We start from the raw sequence: 22,331 nt of genomic DNA, 5'->3' as shown, positions 1-22,331 counted from the left end.
ACACACACACACACACACAACATATACATTCACACCTATCCACAGACCCACACATATACATATATTTACATACACACATACATAGAGCAAAAAATATACAAATCTATATATACCCAGATACACATATATACAATTTTTCCCATGTGTAAACATGCATCTAAAACAATATTAGCATGGCTGACATATTGTAGATTTCTTTCTTAACTGAATCTTTAAGTTTGACTTTGTTTAAGATCAATGATTCTAAGCTGTACTTTTTTTTTCTAATAAATTCTACTCCTGATCCTTGTTGTGTTTGTGTTCATCTTTTCTTTCCTATTCTTGCTAACTCTTTCACTTTAATTCTGCTCCTTAACTTGCCTTGCTATTACTTAACCTCCTTCCACTCATGGATCCCTTCCTTGTCTCCTTCCCCCATCCTTTGCTTCCCTCTCCATCCAACCTCCCACCCACTCAATTTCTTTATAGATTTTGGAGAGTGCTATACCCTTCATGATATATATGTAATGTTGCCTATTTAACCCATTTCTTAATGTGACTAGGTTTTCAGAACTATGAGCTTTCTTACTCCCTCTAATACTTCTAACTATTCTTCCTTTGTACTTTATTTGTACATTTTCCTAAACAGTTTTGCTTTTTAGAGTCAAATACTTAACTGCGCTCCAATATTTGAACCACCCAATTGCTGATGACAATCTTAAACATATGACATGCATTTCCATGTAAAAAACATAAACAATTTGTCCATGTTAAATTTTCTATTGCATTAGGTTTGGTTGAAAGAAAGTCCTGAAAATCTACAAGTTCATTTTTTTTCATTCAGTATCATGGATAATTTTGTTGAATATATTTTTGGTCACAGATCTGGTATATGATTTCCAGGACCTGTGATCTTTTATTGTAGCTGTTAATAAGTCCTGTGCAATTCTAATTGTAATTCCAGCACATTTGAATTTTTCTTTCTTGTTTCTTTTTCTATTTCTACTTGTCCCTCCAGGACAATTTTCTTGGATTATTTCTTATGTTATTGTGTCAAGGTTCTTTTTTTGGTCAAAGCTATCAGGTAGTCCAATTATTCTTATATTTTCCCAGGAGACTATTTGAAAATCCTTTTCATTTCAACAGAAAGGGAGAAAGCCAAAATGTTCCAAATCACAATTCCTCCCCTATTATGAATTCCCATTCACAGCATCTGCTACCCTTCCCTCCTCTGATCCTTGAGAAGTCAGTGGGGCATTGAGGTATAATGGTTTTTCTCTTTTCCTATGTAAATAGGACATTTGAACTTCAGTTTCTTTAACTGTAATATTATAGAGGTAGACTAAATGTCCTTAAAGTCTCTTCCACTTTGAAATCTATAATTCTATGATCTTTTTCATCAGAAAGAATTCATCTTCTCTCTGGACTTCTTATCTGATTATCACTTATAAATTTGATAAGCCATGCATTCAAACATTCCAACTTGTTTCTGATAGATGATAGGAAAGATGAATAAAACTACCTTAGTTTAAGATTATCTCTGTCAGCTCTGGTGCCACGCCTATCTGGCAAAGTCAAGTGCCAGAAGAACCGCTCATGATTGAAGATCAAAGCTACACCTCTCCTCTTGTGATTCATTTTATACTTTTCTGCTGGATCAAATAATTCACTGTACACAGAAAGTCAAAGATAAGAAATTTGAGTCATTCACCAGGTACCTGAACCAAGTAATATCAATTAATCAATCAATAAACAGAATTAAGCACTTTATAGGCCCAGGACTGTGCTAGTTATTGGGTAAACAGAAAATGGAGAATATGGGAATAGGGGCTGGCTCTGTGAATTCCTTATTCCTGGGAAACTACAGGATAAGGAAATATACTTCACCAATGTAGGTCAGCACCTTCTTTCCAATTTATAATTTTATAGCAGGAAGACTTAAACTGGGATGCTGAACTTTAAAAAGAAAAATGTTGATAATAATTCCAAAATAAGTGGGTATAGTTGTGAATTTATTCAACCATTCCACAGAGCAATTTGGAACGATGCTCAAACAACTACAAAACTGCATACCATTTGATTCAGCAATACCACTATTAGGTCTGTATCCCAAAGAGAGAAAAATAAGAAGGAAAATAAGAAGCTATCTGTTCAAAAATATTTATATAGCAGCTCTTTTTTGTGATGGTAAGAACTGGAAATCTAGGGGATGCGCATCAATTAGGGAATGGCTGAACAAATTGTGATATATAATTGTAATGGAATATTACATGGATAATTCCAAAAAACTTTAAGTCTTACCTGACCTGATATAAAGAAAACAAAACATTCTACACAGTAACACTAATATTGTACAATCAAGAACTGTGATTGACTTAGCTCTTCTCAGCAATACAGTATCTAAGATAATCCTAAAGGACTCAAGATGAAAAATGTTATCTGCCTCCAAAGAAAGAACGGATGCTGTTTGAATACATACTAAAGCATACTTTCTCTCCCTTTCCTTCTTTCTTTCTTTCTTGTTAGAGTTTTCTTGCACAAAACAACAAATATGGAGATGTTTATATTGGATTTCTTACTGTCAGGGGAGAAAAGTAGGGATGGGGGAAAGGGAAGAATACAATTTGAAACTCGAAAATTTTTTTTAATTGTTTTTACATGTAATTGGGGGGAGAGGGGAATATCATGTAAAAAATATATAATTTACTTCCTTTGCACTCCTGTTTTAAAATAGGACTCTGTGAAAGGATCCATTGGCTTTATCAGACTACCAAAAGGATCCAGAACACACAAAAAATGGTTTAAAATTCTTACATGGAACTTTTCTATACTGTTTAAAAACTCAGCACCTCTTACCTATCTTTCCTTTTTCTCTGCCACAGTACAGCAGAACTGTGCCGCAAAAGACTGAGATCAATTTTGAATTCTTATCCTTCTTCATGACTGCCATGATCAAAGTATTAGGCCTGCATCTAATGTAGGAGTTCTTAATATAAGGCTGATGAATTTTTTAATATTTTATAATTATGTTTCAATATGACTGTTTTCCTCTGTATCCTTACGTATTTTATTTTAAGGACTGCTGGGAGGCACAGTTGATAAAGTATCAGGCCTTGAGTCACAAAGATTTATCTTTGTGCGTTCAAGTATTACTTCAGATACATACTATGCAAATCTGGCAAATCATTTGACTCAATTTATAGATGAGAATACTAAGGTAAATAGAGTTGAAAAAAGAAATGGCAAACCATTCATGTAGCTTTGCCAAGAAAACCTTCTTGGTTTTCTCACACAGAATTTGAGATATAACTTAAAAACAAATGAACACAAAATGATTAAAACCTTTTTCATTTTCTCATTCTGAAACAGGATTCTTTATAGATTCAATCCTGGCCAGTTGCTGGCCTCATGTAATTATTAGCCATGTGACTCCAGACAAGTCACTTATTTAACCTTTCTTTACCTCAGTTTCATAATCTGTAAAGTAATAATAACAGCACCTACCTCCTTGGGCTATGGTGAGGATAACAAAAAATAATGTTTGTAATATTTGTGAAGTAATATCTTATAAATATGTTTTATTCATTGGTTCTTGTTCTGCTCTCTGAGAACAGAGAGAAGTAAGTCTAGTCCGTCTTCTACATGACAACCCTTGACCTCCCTCACCTCAGTTTCTTCTTCTGTAAAATGGAGGGATGATTTCTGAAGATCTTCTAGCACCACACTTAGGACAACACTGTTCTTTCTTCTTCAGGCTAACCACCCTCAGTACCTTCCCTGACACAGTTTTCCAGTCTTCTCATCTTCCCAGTACCTGTTACCTAGATATACTCTTGTTTGTCAGTGTCTTCCCATGGTGCCCTATGTAAACATGTTCTAAATACAGTCTAGTCGGGATCAATTATTGTGAGACTATCCCCATGCCAAGGTTGGGATGCCCAGGCTTTCTTCTCTCATAGGAGTCTGAATCAGGTTAATTTTTCATCTGCCATAAGCTGGTACAAACATCATCAATGGCTATCTTTATCTCCAGATAGACCCCGGATCAAAGAATTGGAAGGGCTCTGAAAGGCTATTGAGACCAAGCACCACATTTTACAGAAGAGTAAAATGAGGTAGAGGGTGGTTAACCAACTTGGCTAGGGCTATACAGTTAGAAAGTATCTGATGTGGGATTTAATAATAACACTCTGAACACCTCCAGTTTACAAAGTGCTCTCATTTCCAAGGAGTCAGCAGTATTATCACTCACCTACTCTATAACTAATCTATTTAATAAAACTTGATTCTACTTAGTTCCAAAGTCGCTTTATTGCTTTTATTCTCTAGGCTCTTTTAAAATCCTCCTTTCATTCTGTCACTAGCACCAGCCATAGAATCTTTATTAGAAAAATACCACCTACCTTTTAATTAAGCCATCCATTTCTGTCACATTTAGTACAGCACCTACTAAAAACAAAAACAAAAGTTTTTGAAATAAAAACACATCAGGAAATATTGAATGCCCTCTCTTCTACACCTACAAAAGCTTGTGTCTTCTTCAAAAGTGATCTTTAAAAATCTAAATTTTCTGGTTTGGTACATGTTACATATGCCAACTTTGGTACTGTTTGGTTTACAAGGCTTTGCAATTTTACCAGCCTTTGGAAGGGATGCTTGACTCTTTTGTGAGTTTTAAGTACAGAATGATTTTTTTTTTTTAAACATTTCATTTCAAGGCAAGTTGCTCACTTCAGGAGATACAATGAAGAAGGCGAAAGAACTCTGGGAGATAATTATAAACCACTACATAGAATTCCCAATCCCTCTATTTTTGTCCACCTGAATTTTTTATTTCCTTCACAGGTTAACTGTCCACTATTTCAAAGTCAGATTCTTTTTGTACAGCAAAATAACTGTATGGACATGTATACATATATTGTATTTAACTTATACTTTAACATATTTAACATGTATTGGTCAACCTGCCATCTGGGGGAAGGGGTGGGAGGAAGGAGGGGAAAAATTAGAACAAATGGTTTTACAATTGTCAATACTGAAAAATTACCCATGCATATATCTTATAAATAAAAAACTGTAATTAAAAAATAAAAATAAAAAACAAAGGATGAACAATTAAAAAAAAAGAATTCGTTTTTCTACATTTTTTTTTTTTTTTTTTTAGAATTGCTGTCCTTCTGAATCATAGGTAAAGCTCTGCCTAGGATATAGCAAACACTTATTAAATGCTTTATAATGGAGAAAACTAATCCTTGTCCCCAGAGCAGTAACTAACAATTTTAACTCCTGGAACAAATTCATGGAGATTGAGGCGAAAGGAGCAGAACTGGGAAGAAATCTTGAATCCTAAACTATAAAGGTAAAGACCCCAAGAAAGCCCCTGTTTTCACCCTTTTGCTGGGTTTACTGAGAGAATTAAGGAGATTGACTTGGAACCCCTCAGTAATTAACGTGATTCAAAGGGGAGAAACCAGAAGAACTGACCTGATGGGAAGGATATTTTTAATGTCTCCATAATATAAGGAACAGTTGTCTCAGCATCTATCCCCAAGAGAAAAGTGGAGAGAAACTACTTCTCCCTGCCTTCCCTAAGGGAGCTCTAGCAGCTCCCGGGGATTTTTCTTTATTTTTATTTTCAAGAGTGAGAAGTAAATCTCACACAAGGATAATAATCAGTTTGCACAGATATAGGGCTTTAAGGGTTGGGAGCTCCAGCAGCTCCCAGGGATTTTTCTTGATTTTTATTTTCAAGAATGAGAAGTAAATCTCCCACAAGCATAATAATCAGTTTGGGCTTTAAGGGTTGCAAAACACATTGTATAGATCATCTCATTTTTCTTTACAACTGCCCTTAGAGGAGGGGCTAGAATTATCTCACTTTACAGATGAGGAAATTGAAGCTGGGAAAGGTGAATTGACTTGTTCACACAAGATCTTAACAAGTACAGAACTGAGTCTTCCTGACTCCAAATCCAGCCCTGTTCGCTTCCTCAAAGGACTCCCCCAACAAGGATCTGTGAAGGCCAGCAGGCAACAGGAATACAAAGAGGGAATGAGCCGCGTTTGTAAGCAACTTTAGGGGAGAGAAATTACATAAAAATATACATGCTGGGAGAAAGCGAGTCTTTATGTAGCAGGAAAACGCGAGGCAGCTTCTGGGGAAGGTGGAATGAAAAATGAGGATTCCGGCAGGAGACTGAGGGAGCCCACTGCACCCGACAGGGACCCCCAAAGGGCACAAGTGTGAAGAAACTCAGCTGGGAACGGGAAGGAGAGCTCATGGATTAAAGGAGAAACTCCGAGGAGACGGTGCAATCCAAGCCCATCATTTAACCCATGGAAAACGAAGGGTCAGAAGGGCGTGAAGGAGTCATTAACCCAAGTCATTAACCCAAGTTCTCCCGCTCCCAGCTGGGAGAAGCGGAGAGGGAGGAAGAAAAGCAGGGAGGGGAAGGGGGAGAGAAGAGAAAAAGGAAGCAGTGGGAGAAATAAGAGAAAAGTAAAGCGGACCATAAGGGGGCGGGGGGGGGGGGGAAGGGGAGAAGAGGGAATAGAAAGAAGAGGAAAGAAAAGGAGAGGAGGAACAATGGAGGAAGAAAAAGGTAAAGGGGAGAAAAGAGGAAAGAAGGCACAAAAGGTTGGAAGAGCAGAGGGGATAGAAGACAAGGGGAGGGGCTAGCGGGAGCGCCCTCCCCCTCCCACCTGGGGCCGAGAGGTCCCCGCCGCGAGGCCCCGCCGAGGTCATGGTGGCAGTTCGGGGCGTCCTCGCTTAGCCTCGTCTCTTCCTGGCGGCGGCGGCTGCTGCGGCTGCCCCCGCCTCTTCCTCCGCTCCCCGGCCTCCCTCTCCTCCTCCTCCTCCTCCTCCGAGCCCGCCCTCCGCCGGGGCAGAGTCCGCCCCTCCGCAACGCCAAGGCCGGGGCCGCCGCCGGGGCTTCGCAGCAGCTGCTCCCGGCTCAAGTCCTGCCCAAATAACGCCCTCGTTCTCCCCGCCTCGGGCGCCCGAGGTTCCTTGTTTGTTAAATGGCCTAGAAGAGACTCCGCTGCCTCTCGGTTAGTGCCAGGGAGAGGTGACCCGCTCCTAGATTTGAGTTTGCTTGTTTTTTTGTTTTGTCTTGTTTTTTATAAATTTTTAAAATCAGCATAACAAGGTCCCCTCTTTCTTTTTACTCCTCTGTTTTCCAGAGCTCGCAAACAGGCTGCTGCTCCCTGACTTCTCCTTCTCCTTCCCCACAGGAAAACCCCTTACCTGCTTCACACCGGCGCCAGGTGGTCCCAGAGCCGAGACAGACATTGCGGGACCCATGTTACAGTCATGAAGCCCGGCTAGGAATCAAACCGGTCTCAACGTTGCTGTTATTTTTGGCTTACATGTGTATTAAGATTTTGGCTTACAAAAGAAAGTCTCCTGGAGGAGGCCCCAGTACATGTTCCTCCAACAGAATAAAGTACTCTTTTTGATTATGACCATTATTGGCACTTTTGTTTTTATTTTATTTTATTTTGTTTCTTAGCATTAACTGTAGTTGTGATGACCCATGAGTGCTTTGGTATTTTCATACAGACTTGACAAAACGGTGATTTTTCTCACCCTCTCCTACCTATCTCCTTTCCCATCTTGAGAAAAAGGAGAGACCAACATCCACAGTCTGTTGGCCACATCCAAAAATATCTGTCTCCTACGTGTGCCTATCAATATCCCTTGTGCCACTTCTTTCCAAACCATTGCCTCTTCTCTTCTCTCCCTTGTTCCTCCTCTCTCCTTTTACCCTTCCTCTCTGCCTGTTCTCAGTAAGGACCACATTCTTCATCCAGGCATGGGGATCACGAACTTAAAAACTCAACAATAGCTTTCAGTGTAACTGGCTTTTTTTCATAATTCCTAATCATATTTTTCTGTGCCTTTCAAGAGAAGCCCATCCCACCCCACCCAAGGGATTTCAGGTTTCACCAGTCTGCTCCCAGGGACCCAGGATACTAAGTTACATAGGTCCCTCTTCCCTTTCCACAAGGGATTAAATCAACCAAGCTTTCTATACATTTTCTTTCATTGCATATGTTTGGGGATGAAGGGAGGTAAAAATTGGCTTGACGCGTAGGAAATTCATACGGTATGCAAAGGCCCTTTTCAGGAGAAGAATCAGAGATTCTCAAATTAAAAAGCCTTTGTACAAACAAAACTAATGCAAACAAGATTAGAAGGGAAGCAACAAACTGGGAAAACATTTTCACAGTTAAAGGTTCTGATAAAGGCCTCATTTCCAAAATATATAGAGAATTGACTCTAATTTATAAGAAATCAAGCCATTCTCCAATTGATAAATGGTCAAAGGATATGAACAATTTTCTGATGATTAAATTGAATACTTCCACTCATATGAGTGTTCCATATCACTATTGATCAGAGAAATGCAAATTAAGACAACTCTGAGACACCACCTGTCAGATTGGCCAAAATGACAGGAAAAAATAATGATGATTGTTGGAGGGGATGCGGGAAAACTGGGACGTTGATGCATTGTTGGTGGAGTTGTGAACAGATCTAATCATTCTGGAGAGCAATCTGGAATTATGCCCAAAAAGTTATCAAACTTTGCATACCCTTTAACCCAGCAGTGCTACTACTGGACTTATACCCCAAAGAGATACTAAAGGAGGGAAAGGGACCTGTATGTGCCAAAATGTTTGTGGCAGCCCTGTTTGTAGTGGCTAGAAACTGGAAAATGAATGGATGCCCATCAATTGGAGAATGGTTGGGTAAATTTTGGTATATGAATGTTATAGAATATTATTGTTCTGTAAGAAATGACCAGCAGGATGAATACAGAGAGGCTTGGAGAGACTTGCATGAACTGATGCTAAGTGAAATGAGCAGAACAGGAGATCATTATATACATCAACAACGATATTGTATGAAAATGTATTCTGATGGAAGTGGATTTCTTTGACAAAGAGACCTAACTCAGTTTCAATTGATCAATGATGGACAGAAGCAGCTACACCCAGAGAAGGAGCACTGGGAAATGAGTGTAAACTGTTTGCATTTTTGTTTTTCTTCCCAAGTTATTTTTACCTTCTGAATCCAATTCTCCCGGTGCAACAAGAGAACTGTTCGGTTCTGCACACATATATTGTATCTAAGATACACTATATCATATTTAACATGTATAAGACTGCCTGCCATCTAGGGGAGGGGGTGGAGGGAGGAAAGGGCAAAGTTGGAACAGAAGTGAGTGCAAGGGATAATGTAAAAAATTACCTATGTATATGTACTGTCAATAAAAACTTATAATTATTAAAGTAAAGGGGGGAGGAGGAGGAAAAAAATTAAGAAAAATCATCCATGCATGCTTTGTAAATAAAAAGCTTAAAAATTTTTTTTTCTTCTTTCTTTACCTTTTTATGCTTCTCATGAATCTTATATCTGAAGATGAAATTTTCTATTCAGCTGTGGTCTTTTCATCAAAAATGCTGAAAATCCCCAATTTCATTGACTGTTCCTCCTTTCCCCTGAAAAATAATGCTTTATTTTTCTGGATAGTTAATTTTTGGCTATAGTCCAAACTTCTTTGCCTTCTGGAATATCACATTCCAGCCTCTTAGATCCTTCAAATTGGAAGCTTCTAGGTCTTCAGTAATCCTGATTGTGGGTCCTCAATATTTGATTTTTTTTTTCTTTCTGGCTGCTTCTCCTTGATCTAATAAGTTCCGCATTTAGTTGCAATATTCCTCAGAGTTTTCATTTTGTTAACTCTTTCAGGAGGTGATTGGTGGATTCCTTCAATGACTATTTTACTCTCTGGTTCTATGATATTTGGTTCTAGGATATCAGTTTCCCTTGGTGATTTCTTGAAAGACGTTTGTTGATTAGGCTCTCTTTTCATTACAGCTTTCCAATGATGTTTTTTACATTTTTTCTTTTTAAATTCTGATTATTGATGTCTCATTGAGTCATTCACTTCCATTTGTCAAATTCCAATTTTTAATGAATTATTTTCTTCAGTTACCTTTTTTAATCTTTTTTTTTCATTTGGCCAATAGTACTTTTAAAGGAGTTGTTTTGTTCAGTGGATTTTTCTCCCCATTTCCCCAATTCTATTTTTTAAGTAGTTTTCCACTTTGCCAAATAAATTCTTAAAGGAGCTATTTCCTTATGTCAATTTCTGTGCTTCCTTTTCCAAGCTGTTGGCTTTCTCCTCACACTTTCATAACTCTCCTACATAGCTCTCATTTCCTTTCCCCATTTTTCTTCTTTCTTTTTAAGATCTTTTCCCAACTCTTCCAAAGATAGCCTTTTGAAGTGGAAATCAGTTCTTATACCCCTTTGAAGCTTCACCTGAAGGCATTTTGCTTTTGTTGTCCTCTTTTGGGTTTGGGTTCTTATCTTCTTTGTCTCCATAGTAACTTTTTCTAGTAACTTCAGAACTTTTTGGTTTTTTTGTTTATTTTTACAAACTCAGTTCTGCTCCTAAAACACAGGAGAGATTATCCCAACCTTATTTTGCAGGGGTATAGGTGCTTCTTGGAGAAGGGGCTGGTGATAATATAGGCTTCCCTAAGGTGCTGGGTGTACCTGGCCAAGTCCCCAGTTGTTTTGGGGTTCAGGAACTCATAAATTATGCATTCAAGGTCTCAATACCTGGTCGGCTGATACACTGACCTTCTGAACCAGGACAGAATAGCCAACACTTTTATATTCTGGGAAAGAACCTCCCACTAGATTCCCAGTGTCATTACTGCACTGGGCTGTGTTTCCCGTTGCCCAAGATAGGCCTTTGCTTAAGTCCTTCCAAGATATCTTAAGCTGGAAATTACACTGCAAATATGTGTAGATTCTGTCACTCCATTCAGAGATTTGATCTAGAGTTGATTCTGAGGGAAACTGAGGAGAGCGACCCTGTCCTATCTACCCTCTGCCATCTTGGCTGCCAGCCATAACTTGGCCTTTTGATTGGATGTAGTAACTGTAGTATTATGATGATTTCTATAAAAGACTTTCATCTGAAGTGGAACGGTAATCAAAAGTTCCCTTGGGGGAAAAAAAAGGCCTACTTTGTAGCAAGGAACCATAAACTGAGTGGACACCCATCAGTTGGAGATGGCTGAATAAGTTATGGTATATGAATATTAAGGAATATTATTGTTCTATAAAAAACAATCAGTGGGATGATTTCAGAGAGGTCTGGAGAGACTTACATGAATTGATGCTAAGTGAAGTGAGTAGAACATCATAAACAGAAACCACAAGATTATACAAAGATCTATTCTGATGTATGAGACTTTTCAACAGCAAGGTGACTCAGGCCAACTCCAATGCTCTTGTGAAAGCCATCTGTACCCAGAAAGAGGACTGTGGGGACTGAGTGTGGATCACTTTTTTGTGTGTTGTGTGCTTGTATTTTGTTCTCTCATTGTTTTTCCTTCTGAATCTGATTTTTCTTGTTCAGCATGATAATTGTGGAAATATGTATAGAAGAACTGCATATGTTTAATATATATTGGATTACTTGCTGTCTAAGGGAGGGGAGGGAAAAAGAAAAAATTTTGGAATACAAAGATGAATATTGAAAACTAACTATGCAACATGTTTTTAAAAGAAAAAAGAAAAGAAAAAAAGGCCTACTTACAAAAATCATTAACATAAATATTTTCTAAAATCACATTGAAGGAACACTTGTCCCACAAATTGTTCCTTGAACCCAGATAAACAAATTGCCATTTTGACTAACTTTTTCACAGATCCTACCACTAGACTGATTTTTGTTGTTTTATGTTTTTTTTTTCTTGTTTTTTTTTTTTTAACAAGCTTTGTTATTTCTAACATGACTTAGAGCCAAAATTACAAAGGCTTTCTTCCCCCTGACCATAAGAAACACAGTTATCCGTGCTATTTGGCCCACCTGCTTTGGAAGAATAAAGCTTTGACTTAAGGAGAATTCTGTTCAAGTGTTTTCATTCTGACTCCAAACCAAAAGCTCTCTGGCAGCAACAAGGTTTCTCAAAAAATCTGTAGGCTTATAATACCATCTCCAAATAACATTACAATGCTATTGACTGGCAAGCTAAGTTCCAAAAGGGATTTAGAGAAGAAATGGGGGGACAAATGCTGATCTTAGAAGTAAAAATGGGATAGTCAATTTAGGCTTTTCCCAGATGTCATTGATAGGTTCATTTTATGGTTTACAGGTGAAATTAGAGAATGATTAGGTTAAGCATCTCACTCCGGGCTCAAAATTAAAAGCTAAAATAGATTTAATCAAAAGAGAAAAATAGAGAAACTATACTATATATCATCTACATCATTCAGTATTGTTTTAGACTTTTAAAAATAACTAGACAGTATGAAATACCTGAGAGTTACCCTCCAAACAGACGCAGGAGCTATATGAAAAACCACAAAACATTTTTTATACAAATAAAGTCAGATCAAAATAATTGAAATAATATGAGATCACGATTATTAACCTTGCTTTTTTTGTTGTAATTGTGGTGTTCTTTTTCTTTAAAATAATAATGGTTCTCTCTGGGAGCAAGTTTCTTGGGAAGGTTTTCTGGAGGCAGCCTTAGTTTCCGTTCCAAGTAATAATTACTCCAAATGCAACCAGGTGATAAAAGTTCAGATCTTTATTTCTTATCTCTTTCCTTGGGCCCGGTTAGCTCGGAGGCCTATCTCTCTGCTTGGTTCCAAGAGCTCCCTCCAAATGTCTCCAAATCCAAAGGTTTGTCCTCCAGCCAGCACAAAGGTGGAAATTGTAATGAATCTCTCTTGCCTCCGGGAGAGGGCTTCTGGCTGAACTTACTTGCTGCTTCCCTCTCAATCTAATTCAGCTGAACTCTCCACCAAGCCTCTGTCCACTTCTTATATATCATCTCCCAAAGGTTGACTCCTCCCCTCCGAGGGAGGGATTAGGGGAGGTGTGAATTCGGATATCTCATACTAAACCCTGAAATCTCCCAAAAGTGTGAACTCCAATGAGTACTTAAATACTTCTTGCTTATATGAGCTCTCTAAAGGTGTGAACACAAGCATTGTATCAATTCCATTGAGTTAACACTAGGATTCTTATATCTCCCTTGAGTTATCACCTTGTTTCAAGTTGAGTTAACACTAGGATTCCAACAGTAATAAATTCTATTCCTGATCTTTATCTTTGTATCTCTCATTTTTATAGCATTTCCTAAAAGCAACATATTGTTGAATACAAAATTTTAATCTGCTGTCAATTTCCATTTTATGGGTAAATTAACCCCATTCACATTCTATCGTATATTACTTGTGTATTTTCTCTTTCCTAGTTTTCTTTACTATCCTTTTCGTTGTATTCCTATCTCCCCTTACTCTTCTGCTTTACTTCTATATAGTACCTTGACCTACTTAGTCTACTCACAGTTCCAAGAGTTCCTCCCTTCTCTTTACCCCCCCCATCCCCTTCTTTATGAATTTAGAAAACTTTTATACATTCAATACATACATACATACATACATATATAGGAAGGGAGAAGGAGAGGGGGAGAAGAGGGAAAGGAGGAAGAGAGAGAAGAAAATATAGACTATTTGGGAATCTACCTGCTAAGACAAAGACATGAACACATTTACAAACACTTTTTCACACATAATAAAGTCGAATCTGAACAGCTGGAGGAGTGTCAGGTGCTCATGGGTGAGCCAGGCTAATGTGGTGAAAATGACAATTCTACCTAGATTGGTCTATTTATTCAGTGCTGTATCAAACTGCCAAGAAGTTACTTTATAGAGTTAGAAAAAATAACAAAATCCATCTGTTAGAACAAAAGGTCAAGAATTTTAAGGGAATTAATGGAGAAAAAATGCAAAGGAAGGTGGCTTAGCTATATCAGACTTGAAATTATAAAAGCAGCAGTCATCAAAATCATTTTGTACTGGCTAAAAAATGGAGTTGGGGATCAGTGAAATAAGTTATGTTTACAAGACACAACAGTCAATGACTGTAGTAATCTAGTTTTAACAAACAACAATCTGTTTCATGCCTCTCTTCATGGGTACACTTTGTTAAACCTGCCTGGCATTTGTGATGTTTCTTTTTCTTGCAAAAGCTGCCATATATCTAGCTTTAAGTAGGCCGTGAAGTATTTTGCCACATTTTATCAAATATCATGTAAGAATGTATTCATTCATGAAGATTATAAAATATAATCTATTTAATAAAATTGATCTGGTATTTGCATTTATACTAAAAAATAAAAGATTTTTTTAAAAGGAAAAAAAAAGAAGTGAAGTCGCTCAGAAGAAATGCAAGATCCGCAAAATTAGAGAATCCACCCCAAATGTCCCTAGGGATTATGTGTGCCCAACCTGTGGCAGAGCATTCTCGGCTCATATTACTCTGATCAGCCACAAATGGGCACACTAAATTGACTCTAACATAGTGATATCATTTTGGTCCTCTTCAAGAATGAAGGACAGGGGCAGCTAGATGGCGCAGTGGATAGAGCTCCAGCCCTGAAGTCAGGAAGACCTGAGTTCAAATGTGACCTTAGACACCTAACATTTCCCAGCTGTGTGACCCTGGGCAAGTCACTTAACCCAACTGCCTCAGCAAAAATAATAATAATAATAATAATAGACAACCCTTTGTGGGATTTGTTCAAAGACATAAAAATGAAACAAATGGAAAAGAACTACATTGCTACACCATTCAATATGAAACCAGCTAATGTGATTTATAACCTACAAAACAAAATCATTCAGATGCAAAGCATCTGAAAGCTCGTCACTACTTGAGTTCTATAAATATTACATATGCAATGATGAATTTCCCCCTTTGAGGGGACATATTTTGTTGCAAAAATTAACTGTGCTCCAGAATGACGGACACAAACATGGAAAAGCAGTTGTGAATATTAACATCGTCAGTACCAACTAATATCATATACCCTCACCAAAGAGAAGTAGTTACAACTTTTAGGTGAGTTAATTAAATGTTTGACCAAATATAGCAGGCTAATTTTTAAGTTGATGATTTTGTATGGTCCATGCATGATATTATAAATATCCAACTGGCCCAAAGGTTCCCCACCTCTGCCTTAGACCAATGGTTCTCAAAATGTAGGCCACCACAGACTGGACTATTAAAGTCTATACTACAACATTTTTTGTTTTGGCATGAATTAGTCACTAGAGCTCCATCGATGCCTTAAAAAGAAGCATCACTGTTCTTGTGTTCCCCTCATTTTTTTAGGGAAATGAGATGCTGGAAGAGGAAATGGATAATCCATAGGAAAAAAAAAAGAATTTTTGGCCCCATTAAAATGATTCATGGATCAATGGAATCCACCTTTGTTAGAACAGAAGCAACAAATAGCTAGACATCACTAAAATGCACCAAGACACTTGATAAGGGATAAATGACAGCAGAGATATATTTGACAGTGACCATTTCCCAAGGTGTTTTATGGAACAACTTTTAACATTTATGTGAAACATGAACAATTTTTACAGTAAATTAGAGATTTATAACATTTCTCATGTAACCTTGAGACTTCTTTCCTACCTTCTATTATCAAAATAGCAGAGGAAAAAATAATGGCAAAACAAACTTTTGTTAAAACTAAAATTAGTCTGAACTTAAAATAAAAAAATAATTTAATAGAAATACATGAAATCAAAAACCTTATGCCTTAGAGTTTAAAATGTGGCTTTATATAAGTATGTTATTATAAGCAATTTATCATTAAATCCACCAGAATCCATTCTTTTTCCAAACTAGGCTTCTAGACAATATTCAAAGTACATTTAGGAAAAAAAAATTTACATTGAACATTTCTTAAAAGTTATTCAACAGATGTGAGTGGCTGTGCTTCATGTTCTTGAATGCATCCTTGAGTAGATACTGCTTAGACTTGCAATTAAGATGTACCTCTTTACACTTTCAATCTTACAAGAGAAGCAGATATGTATTCAATACATGAAAACCTTGTACCTATGCCTAAATGTGCTCTTACTATGCCACAATTTGGTTGATATGATAAATATATTGTAAAAGAGAACAGATGATATACAATTAATTAAAAAACAAAACATTTTGATCTTTCATAGCATCAAAATGGAAACATTTAAGATTTTCAAGCAAACTAATCTTTTTCCAAAGATTTTTCTCTTTTTTTATTAGCCTAAGTTATAATAAACTTTTAAATTTGACCTATTTTTTCAAGGATGAGATATAGTCGCAAAAAAAAAAAAAAAAAAAAAAAAAATTCTACAGTTACCCGTTTCTGTCTTTCTAAAGTTTCAGTCTGTTTCAGTTACTCCCTATCTTACTTTTAAGTCACAGTAGTTTGGCACAATAAGGCAATAATGGTAAAATACATGAGAGCAATAATATATTTTTAAAAGAGGACATTTCAAATCTGAGGGTATATGGAGGAAAATAACTCACATTTACATAGTGCTTTAATGGTTCACAGAGCACTTTCCTCACAAAAAGTTCATGAAGGTGGCACTATAAATATTATCCTTATTTGTTTGAGAGGTGAGGAAACTAAGGCTAAGAAAGTAAAATAATTTGCTCATGGTCACATAAACTGTTTAAGTCCAGTGCCTCCTGGTTCCACATTTAGTGTTCTCTCTACTGTAACAGCCTCTCTTCAAACACCTAGGTTTTAAGAGCAAAACAAACAAAAAACCCCATCAAACCAAAAAATCCTTTCAGGTTCTTCTAAAAAGGCCACTGAGAAAAAACAGGCAGTTTCACCTGATTATGGCACCCCAGATCGCTGTCAACAACGGAGCTCCTCTTTAGTTGCAGGTGCTAATAGTGAGAGGCCTCTTTTAAAGGTCAGTTTTCTCTTCAAAGCGGCATTTACAGGCAGCTCTCTGGCTGTCCAGGTATGGCTTACAGCCTAAGTGTATAACACCATCAAATAAGAGCTCCATTGCAGATTCACAAGCTGTAGAAGAAACAAATACCATCACTGCAGGACAGGCTGGCAGAGCCTTTTCATTTATACACACACTGTCTAGCACCGTAACACAGTAATCCAGGTATGCTTTTAAAAGCTGTATCAGATCTACCTAAATAAATAATGACATGATTCATTTTGATTTTAATCTATGTTCCTCTCCTTATTTGTATATTCCCATGTCCCTGAACCATCAAGTCTATGTGCTGATCTAGTTATAAAATTCACAGACAATGCAAAAGCCATTTTTAGCCAAACCCCTGTTTGTCAGTCAGTATTTGTCCCACTTTTTCCTATTAAAAATGTAAAAAATGAATGAAGGTTGTATGACACTGTTAAAGCTGTATGTCCACGTAAAAAGTTTTTGACATTATGACTGAATAAAGCCAGAAAGGAAAACAACAATGAATCATACACATAATGGTTTTTAAATGATAACATGTAGGATAAAATGCTTATAAGATATAGTAAGAAAATTTTCTTTTAAGTAATTCCGATTTTTGTTGAAACATTTCATTCTATATTACTGTTCTGTAAGAAATGACCAACAGGATGATTTCAGAAAGGCCTGGAGAGACTTACACGAACTGATGCTAAGTGAAATGAGCAGGACCAGGAGATCATTATATACTTCAACAACAATACTAGATGATGACCAGTCCTGATGGATCAGGCCATCCTCAGCAACGAGATCAACCAAATCATTTCTAATGGAGCAGTAATGAACTGAACTAGCTATACCCAGAAAAAGAACTCTGGGAGATGACTAAAAACCATTACATTGAATTCCCAGTCCCTATATTTATGCACACCTGCATCTTTGTTTTCCTTCACAAGCTAATTGTACAATAATTCAGAGTCTGATTCTTTTTGTACAGCAAAATAATGTTTTGGTCGTGTATACTTATTGTGTATCTAAGTTATATTTTAATATATTTAACATCTACTGGTCATCCTGCCATTTAGGGGAGGGGGGGTGGGGGGGGTAAGAGGTGAAAAATTGGAACAAGAGGTTTGGCAATTGTTAATGCTGTAAAGTTACCCATGTATATATCCTGTAAATTAAAGGCTATTAAATAAAAAAAAAAAAAAAAAAAAAGAAACATTTCATTCTAACAAGAATCAAAATTTGCTCTGCAAGTTTTTAATTAAGTTAAATACTCATTAAAGAACATGAAGAACTTACATAATCATTTGCTATGTGACAAAAGATATAGTAAAGGAAAAAAAAGCAATTTAAAAATTGCTTTCTATTTCCAAATTCTAATAAAGTAGATATGAGGGAAAAAAATATGGATTTTTCAATGATTTGTGCACACACAATGATGTGTGTAATTGGGAAATATTTAACAAAACAATTTTTTAAAATAATGATTTGTGCCAGGTGACCTTCATGGTATATATCACAGGTATGAATAGACTATATCATTAGACATGCACCTTAATAAAGCCTCTACGAGGCCAGATTATCTCAGCCAAGCATGAAAATCAGTCTTATCCATTAAAGCTGGAGTAGGGAATCTTTTTTTTTCTGTCAAAAGTCATTTGTATACTTATAACACCATTAGTGAGGACTATAAAAAATTATCAATTTATAGAACTTAAGCAGTGGTAAGTGGTTATACTTAGTTTTTAGTTCATTGTTGCCCATGACTGATTATGCAAGCAAATGATTTTGAGGGCCTTGTATGGCCTCACACTTGTATTAATCACACTCTGTCAATACTTCCCAGAGGAGCTTCCTTACTTCCCCAAAGACTTATTCTCAGCAGGGAACTTGCTTAAAAGGGAACAGGACTGAAATCTGCTCAAAAGTAGTAATTTAACTTTGGGCAACTAAGATTTATTATAGGAACGGCAAAGAATGGGTTTCAGATGAATTTCCTTTCCCTGTCCTCCCAGTTGCCCACTTCCCTCCCCTACAGCCACCTCTTTTGTTTTTGTTTCAGTTAAATATTTTTAAGACTGCTTTTACTATGGAAGTTAACAAAACTGTATAGAATACTAGGCATATAATGAAATGAACTACTCTAACTGGTACTGGAAAGGGATCAATAATATGTGCCATAAAATGATTAATTCAGGACTTGCAAGTGACCATCAGCATCATTGTGAAAGCATATGAAAATGGATGGCACTGGTAGACTGTGGCAGGTATGACTTCCATTAAATCCAAGGGGCTTGTCAGTCTTTCTCACCTCTAAAAATAGGTCCAGCAAATCAGTTCAAAGGAAGCTGAGATATGCTGGGATATCCCATAATGGGCATCACTAGCTTTGAAACCATAAAAGGTACTTAATCCTGACACTGAAGAAGAAAACAACATAAACTATATACACTGCCTCTAGATCTTTAAAATAATGCAGTAATTCAGAGCCCCTATAATGAACCCTAATTAAGCCAACACAACAGTATGGCAGTTAAAGAGAGAGTCAGTTTTATTTTTGGCTAAAGATTATGCCAGGCTCCTGATTAGAACAAAGAAATGGGATTAGAACATTTATAAATTGGTCATGTATACTTATTGTGTATCTAATTTATACTTTAATATATTTAACATCTACTGGTCATTCTGCCATCTAGGGGAGGGGGTGAGGGGAAGGAGGAGAAAAATTGGAACAAAAGGGTCAGCAATTGTCAATGCTGTAAAATTACCTATACACATAACTTGTAAATAAAAAGCTATTAAAAATTAAAAATATATATATATATATGAAAAAGTTTTGAAAATAATATGGGTAAGTTATCACTCAACTGTAAGAGAAATTCAAAATAAAACAACCCTAAGATTTTTTTTTAAAAAAAGAACATTTACAATAAAGAATAAAAATGAAATGAAAATCATAGCAATACTTTTTGATCTATTATAGGGAAATGATCTATACACAATATTTCGCTTCATTTCATTTTTCCTTAAATCTTTAATAAGCTAATTTCATCACAACTGAATTAGAGGAACACAAGCACACAGAGTCAGGGGATTCTTTCAAGATCCCTCATTCTAGGGTTGGTTTGTAGCAGTAGGAAAAGGGGGGAAAAAACACATTTGGGGAAAGACTTTTCCTGAACTTCTTAAAGTCTTCCTCCACAAAAGCTATTCCCTCCCCCCCCCCCAAAAAAAACCTCCAAACCTAAAAACCAATTCTCTCCCTCCATTCCCTACCAGACCATCCTTACCTTGCACACTCTGGGGTAGCCCCAGTGTTTTCTGTACTTCTTGGCAGATCTTGGAGAGACAATAATGAAACTGCTCATCACAGTCATTCTTGGTGCTGCCACAGGTTTCATAGCATCTGTCATGATGATTGCAGCACTTTGTTACTGAAGGGATGCCGATGTTAAGCTAGAAATGGAGTTTTCACAAAGATTAGTGTTTGATCAATAAAACTCCAGGTCTCTATCTGAAGGCCAGCACTCAGATGGTATGGCAAAATGAGAAAGGTTGTTAAAATTGTCTTTCAGAATCTGTGTACATGGTTACTCCAAGAACAGAATGCACACCATTCTCCACTACAGCTGTCTATGGTTCTGCCAATTCTCTCTGTTGTGTCCATCACACTTCTTGTGTCTCCAGAATACAATTCCCAAACATCTGCCCCCAACAGACTCCAATTCCCCTGAACCCCAACCTCACCATTCTCAACATAATCATCTACTGATATCTAATAATAAAGGCTCCAGCCTTTCTAAAAAGTGGTCTGGAAACATATCCAAAAAGTCACAAAATAAGAAGTACCTCTGACTCAGGAAGAGTCACCACCCCTCCCCAAGGCGTCAAAGCAAACACAAAGGACCCATATGTGCAAACATAAATCTGACTGCACATTTTTTTTTGTGGTAGCAAAAAGCTGAAAACAAAGCAGGTGCTAAAGAGCTGATAAAATTGTGATATAGGATTGTAATTGAATATTTTCAATGAATGAGTGAATACCATTCCCTGAAATGGTAGCATTTTCAAGTTTCTTGTTTTATCCTGTTGCAATGTTACCTTTAGTATACTGCTCAGTCTTCCCAGAATGCTATTTTGAGATATGATGTTTTATCTATAGTTTTTTCTATGTAGTATTTTGTATATCACTAAGTTACACATTTAAGATATTAAGAAATAACATAGTTCAAACGGTGTTAAAATCATTAAGGGTGACAATATTCAATTATTATCAGCAATATAATGAAAAGACTGATAAACTTAATTACTATAGCACCATATTTTAAAAATATGCTAAAACTTACAACTATACAGATGGTTAGCCAGTTGTCAAATAATTGGCCATTTTTATGTCGTTGGTCACAGCATTTAATGAGTAAAAACTAACACTTACATGAACACCAAACACTGGAGAGCCACATCCATTTGGAGGTGAAGGTTTATATCCATAGCGAGGGACAGGCTTAGATCCTATAAAATACAAACACCACCATTAAGTTTTAGTAACTTACTTGACAATGACAAAATACAAGTGTGAGTTCCTGGGGAACTAATGCTCCAGAAACATTAAAAATATGTGTATGTTATTATTTATTTTTAATTTTGTTTTTGGAAGATTTATTATAGTCTTAAAAATGGCTACTTGCATGCTTAGTCAAGTGAATATCTATTTGGGGCTGATGAATCATTCCAAACTTCAGTCAAACTAAGCTATTTTATCTCTTCTCTATGCATTCTCACAAGCTGACCCCATGGTTCTCCCTTCTCACTTCAACTTTTCAGAATCTCTTTTTTCCTTAAAGACTTAAAACTGAGTTGGTAGTAGTTTTTTCCAGAAGTCTTCTCTCATCCTTTCTGGGGTTAAGGCTTCCTTTAATTAGCTTATATTTACTCTCTGGAATTTCCCTTCTTTCAAAGCTCCTTGAAAGCAGTCTTTGTATACCTAGTACGTCGAATGTATTAGGTGCTTAACAAGCCATTCAACACAAATAATAAACACATAATCATCTACATGCCTTTTAGGTCTACACTTCCACTCTGTGAAATCCATGCTTTCCTTTGTGAAATCAGTATTAGCGTCATGTGCTACATAGAAGAAATCTTTTTCCATCTCTCTAGCTATAAGTACTTCCTCATTCAAGATTATCTTGTATTTGATTTATATGTGTCTCATGTGTACATATTTGTGACTATCCTGTTAGTATGTAAGCTCCTTCAGGAAAAGGAGTATAATGTCCAGCACATAATAAGCCCTTTAATTTTATGTGTTCCTTGAGTAGTTATACACCCTCTACATTTCTGTAAGTGCTACAAATGTAGATTACATTTCTACAAGATTTACAAATCTCTACAGACTGAGATTTGATCTTCAGAACATCAAGAGCATGGTAACATCCTTTTTTAAAGATCAATTTAATTATATTCAACTCTACTAAGTCAGAAAAATTTTCAGTAACCAGGGATTTTTGTCATTTTCTACTTATCATTC

The 22,331-nt window shown here is 36.6% G+C and overlaps 1 protein-coding gene and 1 long non-coding RNA gene across 5 annotated transcripts in view; one reads left to right on the top strand and one right to left on the bottom strand.

Annotated features, from left to right (window-relative positions):
- LOC100930545 (caspase-6) overlaps positions 1 to 22,331 on the bottom strand; it is a 48,476-nt gene that overhangs the window by 18,205 nt on the left and 7,940 nt on the right. The window contains exons 2-5 of one of the 4 annotated variants that reach the window (XM_012551997.3): positions 21,237 to 21,313; positions 20,092 to 20,257; positions 4,383 to 4,428; positions 1,502 to 1,648 (exon numbers count right to left, since the gene is read on the bottom strand). In XM_012551997.3, coding sequence (XP_012407451.2) covers positions 1,502 to 1,648; positions 4,383 to 4,428; positions 20,092 to 20,257; positions 21,237 to 21,313 — 436 coding nt within the window. Of the gene's footprint in view, positions 1 to 1,501; positions 1,649 to 4,382; positions 4,429 to 6,681; positions 6,758 to 15,350; positions 16,903 to 20,091; positions 20,258 to 21,236; positions 21,314 to 22,331 lie in introns of those variants that run through there. The other 3 variants (XM_031942982.1, XM_031942983.1, XM_003772904.4) reach the window with 3 other exon arrangements.
- Positions 6,864 to 7,444, top strand: LOC105750861. The gene is made up of 2 exons (XR_001121268.3): positions 6,864 to 7,029; positions 7,162 to 7,444. It is a non-coding gene; the product is annotated as an uncharacterized LOC105750861 (long non-coding RNA).

The sequence above is a fragment of the Sarcophilus harrisii genome, chromosome 6 (assembly GCF_902635505.1).
Source record: "Sarcophilus harrisii chromosome 6, mSarHar1.11, whole genome shotgun sequence".
Taxonomy (NCBI): Eukaryota; Metazoa; Chordata; class Mammalia; order Dasyuromorphia; family Dasyuridae; genus Sarcophilus; species Sarcophilus harrisii.
The sequence above is the reverse complement of the archived record's forward strand: the minus strand, read 5'-3'. Positions and strand labels throughout refer to the sequence as shown.